The sequence below is a fragment of the Haemaphysalis longicornis genome, unplaced genomic scaffold (genome assembly GCF_048455015.1).
Source record: "Haemaphysalis longicornis isolate Haplotype H1 unplaced genomic scaffold, Haemaphysalis longicornis Haplotype H1 scaffold_5, whole genome shotgun sequence".
NCBI lineage: Eukaryota > Metazoa > Arthropoda > Arachnida > Ixodida > Ixodidae > Haemaphysalis > Haemaphysalis longicornis.
In genome coordinates, this window is record NW_027526385.1 from 70,750,558 (window position 1) to 70,762,003 (window position 11,446).

General features: G+C 46.1%; 1 protein-coding gene across 2 annotated transcripts in view; it reads right to left on the reverse strand.

Moving 5' to 3' along the window:
- Positions 1-11,232, reverse strand: part of LOC144139281 (uncharacterized) — a 52,839-nt gene extending 41,607 nt beyond the window's left edge. Inside the window, exons 1-2 of one of the 2 annotated variants that reach the window (XM_077671681.1) lie at positions 11,103-11,232; positions 3,095-3,325 (exon numbers count right to left, since the gene is read on the reverse strand). In XM_077671681.1, the coding sequence (XP_077527807.1) occupies positions 3,095-3,324 (230 nt within the window). In that variant the 5' untranslated portion in view covers position 3,325; positions 11,103-11,232. Of the gene's footprint in view, positions 1-3,094; positions 3,329-11,102 lie in introns of both variants that reach the window. The other variant, XM_077671682.1, reaches the window with a different exon arrangement.
- Between the last annotated feature and the right edge of the window lie 214 nt (positions 11,233-11,446).

Here is an 11,446-nt window from a genome sequence, read left to right on the forward strand (position 1 = left end):
CTGGCATCATTAAAAACAACTCACATATCCGTAAAAATGACGGTGCCGTGTACAGGAACAATAGTCTGATTTCACTAATGCTTCTTCAGGACTTCATGGACCCTAACGGAATGCTGAGTGTAGGAAATACAATCGAAACTTCAGACATTTATCCCAGCTTTTGGTGTACGAAAAACTGAGGGTTGCGAGAAAAAAAGTGATGTTATATAAACTCTCTATTGGCCTCGCCACTGGTACACGTCGGACAGAAAAGATGCATGGCTTTACACATGACGCAGCATTTATAATAAAATGAAATTGCACATTCCCGACCGCATTGTGCAGGTGGGTGATCAGATCGAGCACATAGAGTATTTACTAAAAAATTGCATATAGGCGATCCTGTCATTATCAACTATAGAGAAACGGAATGGTCTCGTGTGGCAGAAAAGCGCACAGGACGCGGCTCATGACAAAAGTCCGTATTCAGAAATCTGGAGTATATGTATCTCAACATCACGAAACCATATTTTTCTGCAACGGTGCAACGCGTGTACATCAAGCGTACTAACTGAATGTTGTTTCCTACGATGTGATATGGGCACAAGGTGCGAAAGAAAATTGTCATTTCTTACAGCCATTTTTTGTAAAAGCGTTCCAGGCTATACTGAGGTAGCTGATCCGCACATGTAATCTTCAGTTAAGTACCGTAATTACCCGGTTCTAACGCGCACCTTTTTTCCGGAAAAATAGGTCGAAAAATCGCATGCGCGTTAGAATCGAAACCGAAACTGCCGAAACAACGAAAATTTCGTCGCGCCCGTCGCCATCTCAAGATGGCGCTAAAGCTTTTAGCAACATTTTTTCGGACGCAGGAAGCATAGGTGCCCAGGCTTTTCTATCGGCGTTCACACAAATCGTCAAATCGTTCCACTTGCGCACTTGATAACAGCAATGGCAGCAGCGGCTCCCGCGCGTTCAAAATGAGTGGTCGGCTGAAGCGTGCGCCTCTGGAGAAGTTCGCAGGATGGGCGTGCGAGGCGTGGGCCACGATCCCACCGATCATGTTTGAACGTTCGTTATAAAGTGTGGCTTCGCGAGCGCGCTTGACGGCACCAAGGACGAGATGTAGTGGTCAGCGGAGAGCGACGAGGAGGGAGATGGGTGAGATTACTTCGAAAAATAAATTGCCCCTTTATCTCGCATTCGTTTTTCTTGCTCACAAAGTTCCGTGCGCGTTACAATCGGAAGTGCAAGTTTTGCGGTTTTTTTGCTAGGAAAATAGGGTTCGCGTTAGAATCGGGGGCGCGTTAGAATCGGGCAATTACGGTAATCTCAGTGAAGGAAAATTGGGCTTGAAAGTGAGTCAAACGGAACACTCTCTACTGCACGTAGTATTTTCCTGTATAATTTCAAAATAGTTATGTTTGGCGGTGTCGTGTCGCCCCAGACCAGAAAGCAGTAGCACGTGTAAATTAACATAGACGAATAATGCAGTCACGTTATCTTTCATGGGCACAGGGTACTTTTTACGCAAAATGAAGCCAATAACGCCACTGCAATGCCAAATTACGTACATATTCTCATGAAAAGCTTACGAGGATACGTTGGTGTTTTGTATGAGATGTGAATGCGAAATAATTAAGGCCCAATTCCACACCCCACAATGTTGCTTATCGTGGGTATTTCGGTGTAGCGGCCAGTAGGAATAAGGGAATTGGGCTTGAGCCACTGACGGCTAATACCTTCGTCACTGTGTAATTCCTCTGAATGGGTGACAGAGAATTTTCGGTGGGTATGTTGCCGTCTATGCCTAATGGGAAATGAACCTGGGACACGGTTCAAATGAACCTGGGAATATTTCATCACGCGCCAATATACCAGAGCGGGTATGTTGTTATTCCCGCATTTATTCTTAACCGGCGGTAACTTAATCTTGAGCCTAACTATGTGTCAAGTGACGTCAAACTCGACCTGCGTGTGCTAGGTGTCGACGTTTTCTACGTCGAAGGCTGCAACGCATTTAGTAAGTCTACATCTATTCAGTTAAAGCCATGAAGGCGAAGTTGTGTCGGTATCACTTAACGTTCCAAGGGCCCTTGGTTTGGTTCTTACCGGGCCTTCATTTGCTTTTCAGCTCCAATACTTTATTTTCTCCGTCTTTGTGAGCCCGGCAATTTTACGGGCCATTTCGCTGTTGGAGACTCCGGGTGGATGCTTTCCAGTTCTTTGCACAGTTATTGAAGGACGTCTGCGGGAAACAGCGCAAAGAAACGTGCACTAACGCTGAAGGGATACAGAGAGGAGCGCTCACAAATATCTGAGAAATAAAGTACGTTTTTTTACAAAGAGGACAAAATACCAGGACACAAAATTAAGAGATACAAGGAAGCTATCACGCAGGAAGTATATGAAGCGCTTGAGATTGCTAAGACGGACGATAAATGCGCTAGTATGCCATCCATAACCTTAACTGAGAAGGGGATAATGTACTTGGAGGGGGAAAGAGGGCCGAATTGTAAGAGTGTAGAGATGTGTGATTTCGTTCATTTTAGTTATTGTTTCTGTGAATGTGTTTTTGTGTATTTTTTATCTGTGGTTTTTTGTGAAAAACGTATTTATTTACGTGCAAAGATGAATATCCTCATTTGTTTGTCAGCGCTCGTCGGTGTATTCCTTCGCTGTTGGTCCTCGTTTGTTGCGCTTTTTCCCTGAACAGAATGAACCAATGGTCCCCACTTCACACGTTAATTTCGTTTATTTAAGAAAATTCACACTTTCCAGTGATGTATATGTAACACACCAGAGTCCGTGATTATTACATCCTAATTTATCTACTTGGGGTTTTTAAGCGATGTTACTCGCCAACTTGCCAGAACTGCATAAATGCTCAGTTTATGGTGCTGGATAATCGACAACGGGAACGAACAAAATTTTTTTCTCTAACTAATCTACCTTTAGGGCGGGTAAGCTTTGTGCTCCCCAGATGACGTTTGTCTACCAAATTCGTACAAAATCGCAGGCCCTCCCTGATACCATGTTTTAAAGTCAGCATCAACAGCAGATATAGTATGATTGAATAGAAAGTAGCGCTGTGGTCTGCTATGAAACGCACCTGCCTGGTCCGCAGCCAATTTCCAGACACTGGTTCCTCTGCCGTCCATCGTCGTCTCGGTAAACCGGTGGCTCCAAGGGATGCAGGAACGCATTTTTGAACTTTTCCAATATTGCAGCGAGGGTAGGCGCGGCGGCTTGCATCCTGATGTCATACTTTTGGACGCCCTCGGCCGTCTCTGCCCAGTCACCTATCGACCGGCTGTCACCTGTCTTTGTTGCATTGGCCATACTGCTGATACGCAAAAAAAGGAATAGAAAGAAGTTGTGACTCTTCCTTCGCGCAAACGGTTTCACATCTGAGAAATATTCCACTCTCACCAGCTTACAATGATAGTACATTGGAACTTATCTTCACAGTTCTAGTTATTCCCTCTTGTTCGCCGTGCTCTTTTTGTCTGTTGATTTTTTTTGTAGTTGACGTTGACTATTACAATCATGACCGCAAGTGCATTATGCAGCCTGGCCAAAAGACCCCTTCAGAACGGAGGCTACTGCCTTGGACTTACAGCTGCAGCTGTTTTGCACCATTCGAACACATTCGTGCTCGATATTTCCGTATCTCAATTCTGCATTGAGTTTTTGTGTTTCCTTACTTCCAGGCGTGTCTCGAGACGCTCATTCTGGCAGCCTGGTGATCCACCGGTTGTAACTTCTCCGCATTACTTGTTGAGCTTAACTCACCTGCATTTCGAGAAATTTCCGCAGGCGGGCCTCGCCACAACGCCCCAGAAAGGGGGAATCAGCGTAACCGAATGTACGAATTTCGCGAATGACGAGGTCCAGCAAACTATGACGAGGTCCAGCGGCTCTTGTCCCACCGCAGACAATATTTCTTAGTCTGATCGTAAGCTGGGCCTCGTCATTCGCTGAATTTGAACATTCAGTTTGCGCTGATTCCCCCCTTCCTGGGTCACTGTGGGGACGCCCACCTGTGGGGATTTGTCAGACTTTTTTTCTCGTAACTTGCGCTACCGTGATTTCCTCCACATTTTGTTACCTAATCAAACGCGCTCGCTCGATTACTCAGCAGGCACTTACTCCTCACGGATTTTAGAAAGAAGCCCCTTAGGGGCTGTGGCTGTCGGCGTCTGCTGTCATCGTCGTCGTTTTATGTAGTCACTGTACTAAAACACCGGGACAGTCATTTTACAACACCTCGCGCTAGAACGTAACGCGTGCTAAAAGAACACACCGGGACACTGGTTTTCCGACGCCTCGAGCTAGAACGTTTCATCTCCATGGGTAAAAACGCGTACTAAAAGAACACACTGTGACACTCGTTTTCCAACGTCTCGCGTTAGAACGCTTCATGCTTAAAAGACACGAGGCTTTTTCAGGAAAGCTGTATACCTCTACCCCAACAGTTTCATCTCCATGGGAAAAAACGCCAAGGCGCCAAGAATGCACTTATGCACAGCATGCTTCACCCCTCCCCAGGTTTCACGTTAGTGGAGATGGCCCTGTTTTTGAAAATGGCTCTTCGGGCCAACCTAAAACTTCTTTCGAGGAGCTTATACTGACATCCAGTTTCAGTCGCCTCCTTCAATCCTTGAAATAGCGCGTGTCCTTCCTGGGCTTTTCTAGTGACAAAGGAAGCGTGACATTCTTAACATCAGCGGGTTTGCCAAATGCACCACGCGTGTACTTCTACTCATTTCCATCTCCTGTGTTCATGACGATGCTGCTAAAGTTAGAAACATAGTAATATTCCTCTACCCGCGCTTGTATACAGTTAACAAAGCTGTGTTCTGTATTATTGCTCCGCAATCCACATACGACGGTCGGGTCTGGGTTTATTCCTCATGCATTGTTCAGGGTTTTTTTCTCGAATAACTGAAAAGGGCATGTCATCTCCAAATCACCAGTAGTTGTACTCGTATCATTGACATGTCACAAGCAACCTGCATAAATTCCCTCCCTATACCAACTGCAAATCATTCCGGACAGATTGTGTATCAGTGTCAGCTACTCTTGCAGATAGGGAACTTCTCGCACATGTTGTGAAAGATGTTCATTCCTGTACTGGTTTTCTACTGGTCCCCCAATAGTCTCATGTGAGCCGTGCGACTTATTTAGCAGATGCCGCGTCAGGCCTTAATCCCCGTACTATGCACGTAGCCAGCATTTGTTTTCGGGGGGGGGCAAGGCCTCATTATTAAAAAAAAACTCTTAACGGCAAAAAACGAAAAGAAAACTGCCTGGAAATTTACATAGTGCTTAATTATTAGAAGAGAACGAGAACGCAGTGGAATGCAGCACAATATGCGAGTTATTCCGAGATGGAAAGCAAGTTTTTGTCGCTGCAATAGAGCTTGTGCGTGTGCAGCAGAAAGAATACTTTGCAACCACATAATCTCTACCAAGAAAGGTCATAGAGAGTGAGTGACGAAAGCAGGAGTGACAAGAAAAGGGAATGCAAAAGAATGAGGTGCCCACTTACGGAGATGTGCGGCAAAAAAAAAAATTGTCGGGCACTTACTCTAACGAACTTTTCACTCACTGTTTCAACATCAGGCCTGCGAGAAGAACGTCGGCGATTTTATGGCAGCAAGTCTTAAGAAAAAAGCAGACATGTTTGAGAAAAAAACTTTATTTAACACCAAAGAACCAAAACACGGATGCTATCATGACGCAAAAGACGCAGAACGCTAACGTTCGTTTCTACAGCGATCAATTTTAAAGAGTGGCATTACGAATGGTTTTAGAATATTGCCTCGAACCATGAATTGGGTTTGTTTGTTTTTGTTTTGTTTTTACCGCCCGGCCGTGTCCGGCTGAGTTATCTGTGTCCCAAGCGAAGCGCGTGTTCCATTCTTTATTTTTTTTTTTGCCGCACGGGTTATCTCACTCGAACAAGAAGAGCGTTTCGCCCTGACATCACTAGCCTAGAATAAAATCTTCTTTGATCTACAACGTTCTGGATGTAAATCGACGTTTCGAGAAACACTCGCTCTGAAAGATAAAAGCCTGCAGAGCAGACGCCGCCGTATTCGACTCGCCGATTCTCGTATGCGCACGTCACTTCGTTGCCTGCTGCTTCGCCGCCTGTGTATTCTTTGAGTTGTTAGGGGAGCACAATTTCGCTCCAATAAACTTGTTTTTCCTTCAAGACAGCTGCGTCGTCTTTGGTTTTGCGACAATATAGTAAACGTCAATCCAAAAAAAAAAGAAACGAACATGTATATTGATCGAAAATAGCGGTTCACGCTGCAATTTTTATACGTCATAGTTTCTCCAAAAACACAGCGATAACTTCGTCGACACTGACTTGCATCCAGTGAATGGATATGAGCCAGGCCATTAGGCCGCTCTTCAGCCATCCGGTTCCTCAAATATGTCGTTATTCTTTTGAGTGTCGAGAACCTGCGTTCTGCAGCATCTCTGCCTAATGGGATACATTGCCAATATCTTGAGGAGTGTGTGAACGTTCAGGAAGAGGGCTTCATCGCATTCAGCTAAGGCGTCCTTCGCAGAGCGGGGAACTTCTTACTCTTAGATGGCTTGCCATTTAGGTTTCCGTATTTCCCATTCACCTTTTATTATAAGGTTATGCACTGTTGTCAAATCCTTGAGGTTAAAATCGAAGGCCGGATGCAGAGATTCAAATTTGCTCTCGGAGACGTGCTTTACCAATTCGAATTGCCAACTTTTAAGTGTTTTCCGATGGTTTGCAAAGCGCTGTTTGAGGGGTGCTTTAAGGTCATCTATGTATGGAATAAACATGGCTCGCCTGTAGTACTCTTCCGCGTTACTACGAGTGTAGTTTTCCCGGTATCTCTGTGTTCCTACCACTCATGGAATCTTGCACTTCACATCGAACTCCGCCGCTCTTTCTTGACATCGAAAAAATATTTTGTGCAATTCTGCCTCTGCGTTTGGCCATCTCTTCAAGTTTAGTCTTTAGCCCTTCTCTTCAGCACCAGGTTAACCTGCTCCAAGGCGACATTCATGTCAATAGATGGGCTCTGCAGATACACAGGAAAGTAGCATGTGAGTTTTTTACTTTATGTTCGAATTAAATATTGCCATAGGACTAATGCCAAGTTTCGCTATCACAAGCACCGTAAATAAAACAGGCTCCGTGTATCTGTACATTGAATACATTTTAATTTTCGCGCCATATGTGCCTGTCTTAGCGCTCGCTGGTGTACACTGGATACAATCGAATCGAATACAATCGAATGCAATCAACAAAAGTTTCACTGGCAACAAAGTGTACATTCATACAGAAAGCCTGTCCTACATGGTGCGAGCTTTCCTGAGAATTCGCTGCTATTTTTCTCGCTGTAGCAATATATCGTTCTGCCGCACGATCGGCGCCGCCGAAGCAAATCCGCTGGTAAATTCTCCCCATGTGGACTGGGAAGGGCAGACTAGTCCGAAGTTGTTAGCCCACTGGTTTCTAGTGGAGGCCCTGGTGCCACCGAGGTGCTGAAGCAGCCAGGCCTGCGGTTTCGCCCACGAGTCTCCCGTAGTTTGTTCTAAGCAGCGACTCTCCTTCACATCGCGGAGCGCGAGCTCGCAAAACACCCCCGTGGATGAAGGGCTTGCATAAGTGTTGGGCATGCCAGGAAAGAAACGAGCTACCAAAAGAGAGTAGGTGCGCTTTCCAGACAGGTTTGCTGGAGTTCTAGACAAAATCCTAAGATGGTTTCCGGTGCGAGGGTTGCCTTGGTCGCCGTGCATGACAACGCGACAAAAGATAGGGGAGGGGAGTGTGCTGAAGCCGCATAAGCACCTCCCCTCCCTGCACCCCTGAAGTTTCTTTGTAAGTGTGAGTTTACCCTCGTGCGTGCGTGAGATTATGTGAGATTCCACTCGTGCGTGCGTGAGATTACACTCAATGTGGCCTTGACCCGCGAGACTTTTGTTGGAGACTGATCAAAATCTGTGAAGCTTTAGCTGGGCATGCTGCTGGCATCTACAGGAACGGGATGTCGTGCTGCAAAGGTTCTGGTTACACTTCGTCGTGACACTGGAGTGCAAACTAAGCGGTATACACTCATTTATACAATCATTACGGCTGCCTGCCTGCCTGCCTGCTAAAATGAAGGTTTAATACCACCTTTACCCCATCCGGCGAAATACGTCCGGCGGCTTGTCTGCCTGAGCTCGCACATTCAATACAGAGTTTACTATCTCTTTTTTAAACTCCTCACCATTTTTGTGCCTCATGTAGACAAGCGGGAGTGGTTTGGAACCATGGGCAAGCTTCCCACGCCCGAGCGCAGTTCTCTAATGACTCACTCCTGCTCCTTCCAGAAGACCCACGACCAGATCAACAACCTCTCCAGACCCGAGCCCACTTCGCATGCTTCGTCTGGCACTGCCTAGAGCGCATGATGTTATGAACGCTCCTTTACCTGAAACCGTGCATAAAAATAGATGACTTTGTTATTTCCACCTCTTCCCGCGAAACCTTTTGTTATGGTAGAGGATTAAACGCAGCTAATGGTTAGCTATCTGCGCTGTTTCAAACGGCGATAAAAGACAAAAGATGAGACTAGGCGCCTACAGTCCCTGCTGCAAGAGTGCTGAGTAAAGCCATGCTTGGTGACGCAAATTACACCGTTTATACAAGCTTGGCTTTACCTGTAGTTTATATCTACATGCTTCCTTTAAGCCAGAATTTTTGTCTACGCCTTTCGAGTACTGTAGTGCCTACAGAGCAGTGTAACGGTTTGCTCTATACTCGTCTGTGCAGCGTTTTTACGGATAATATTTGTTTAGGGTGGCAGAAGAGAATACAAGGGATAATATTTGCATGCACGAGGCCTCATGAGTGTGCTCAGTGAACAGCGTGCCGCCTATATCACCATGCTTGCGAAAGAGCTTGCCCTCTTCGGGGCGTGCAAGCGGGCCAATGGTGAGGGGCCTTGAAACGGCTCTCTGGGAATCGCCACGGTCAACATACGTGGACAAAAATGTCCACGAGGAGCGGTATGCACCATAGCGGTCTCTTTATATTCCTTGCGAAAACAGCACAGAGACGCTACTCTCGAGCCCTATATTTCTCAACCTAACTATCCAAGCATTGTGCCTCCCACAAAACAATGCCATGCAAGCCACGGTAAGAGAGAGAGAGAGAGAGAGAGAGAGAGAGAGAGAGAGAGAGAGAGAGAGAGAGAGAGAGAGAACATCTTTAATGAACACGTGAGGTCAGCCAGGCGGGGCGCCCGACTTGCTACACCAAATGGGGGTGAAGGTGTGATGAAGATTAATGAAAACTCTCACTTACACATGAATACTCAAACACACAGACGCACACAAAAAGCACACACACAATCAGGCGATATAATCATTTGTCTGAGAGTTCATAGCTCACTGACAAGTCCAGTGCTCCGGAGGAACGTTAGGAGCACTGTTGTTGCGCGACTTGCCATGCCGGTTGTAAGCCAGGCCCAAGGAGGTGACTCGAAGAGATCTGGGCGGACGCGGGCAGGTCCAGAGAAAGCTTTGCTGTGGTACGCTCAAGTTCGTAGCGAGGACATGCGCAGAGAACGTGTTTCAGGTCCTCGCGAACGGCACAGGTAGGGCACAGAGGTGAGGAAACTCGACGAGTTTAAAAAGGAAATGCTTAGTGTGCGCCACATTCAGTCGTATTCGATGCAGGACAGCTTCATCTCGCTTGCACAGACCGCTTGGCATCCGAAATCGACACTGTGGGTCTATTGTGGGCAACAGATCGTAGGTATTATTTGGGTCGGTTCACAGCAATCGCTGAGAACTCTTGGCAAGCGATGACACCAGAGTCGCTCCGTCTCGCCTTGTGAAAGGCACTGGCGCAATAATTGGGCTGGAATGCGCTGATGCAGCAGCTATGTCGGCTTCGTCGTTGCCAGCCACACCGTAGTGAGATGGAAGCCACTGCAGAAGAAGGACGTGGTGGTTGTTTATTGCCTGCGTGTGCAGGCCACTAATTTCCTGAGCAAGCTGCTCTTGTGGCAGCACCATGAGGTGCTGGAGGGCTGCTCGAGAGTCGGTGAAGATTGTCCATGCCTGAACTGGAGCAGTTAAAATGTGTTCCAATGCAGCACGTAGGGCCGTGAGTTCAGTAACCATCGACGAAGTTTTGTGACCTAGTTTTGCGGTAATTTTTGTGTGGGTTGATTGGATCCATATTCCGATGGCAGATGACGTATTCATCACTGATGCATCCGTGAAAATGTGAGTGTAATTTTGGTAGGTAGTAGCAATGTGCTCCAATCAAAAAAATTTAAGAGCAGGCAGAGCCACGGTAAGTCTCCCTAATGTGCAAAGGTGTTTTGACCTGGTTAGAAAATGATGATGAGGATGATTGTTGGATGTTTTTGGCGCAAGGGCAGCTAGGGCAAAGAGCGCCAAAAAAAAGTGGTTATCACAAAAAAGTAGGTGTTAAAACGTATAGGCCAGACAAATGGTTTAATCAATAAAAGGCAATGGTGATGGCTGGTGTATAGGGCCAGTCCTAATTATGCGTGATAGGAAATGAAGTTTAAAAACTTAACATCTGACAATGGTTGCAAAATGTGGCGCGACTGCTGCCACTATGCGTGAGTGGCTAGGCAGCACCTACACTTACGGCAGAACACTCAGGTCCCGATTTGGTAATTATATAGTTTGTGACTAAAGTAAAGCAGAGGCGTATTGTGCACTGTGCCACGCGAATTGAGTAGTACCAGGAGTAATTTTAGATATAGCGACCTCAGAATAGTAACTCATAAAAAGGTGTAGCCGTCTTCGCCACAGTTTGTTTCGAAGTTCAATATTGAAGTTTTTATCAGTCAATAAAATATTTGTATTAGGCATCATTCGCAATACAAGGCGGAGCATGGTCCATACTCGGCCCGCCATGGAAGTGGCACTTCAGAAAAAGAAGTATTCGTCGAGTTTAGAAAACTTCTCTCAGAGAATGTAGTTGGTGAATAAAAAACACAATCAATGTACACAGTACTCTCTATTATTTGTCTGGACGTTTCTGCATCTGAATATTCCACTCCAAATATTATTTCGCAAATGCTCCTTACCTTTTTGCGAGAGGATGGAACCGCACGAAGCCGCTGTACGAAGCCGCTGAAAAGTTATGAAAGCATATACGCTACGCTCTAGAGGAGAGCGTCTTTTATTTCGATGACTATTATGTTGCACGGAATGATTTCCATGGCAACCGCAAGGCCCGTGAACAGCTGTAACAATGTGATGTGCGCTTATTTAATGTTCAACGCACGTGGGTTCAGCACACACGTCTGGCACCCGGTTCTACAAACGGATGGAGCAGGTTGAGTGACGTAAACGACGTTTTTCGTAAACGACGTTTCTTGCTTGGTTGCTTTAACCCTGCTACACTTTTTCAACCTTGTGCTTAATCCTA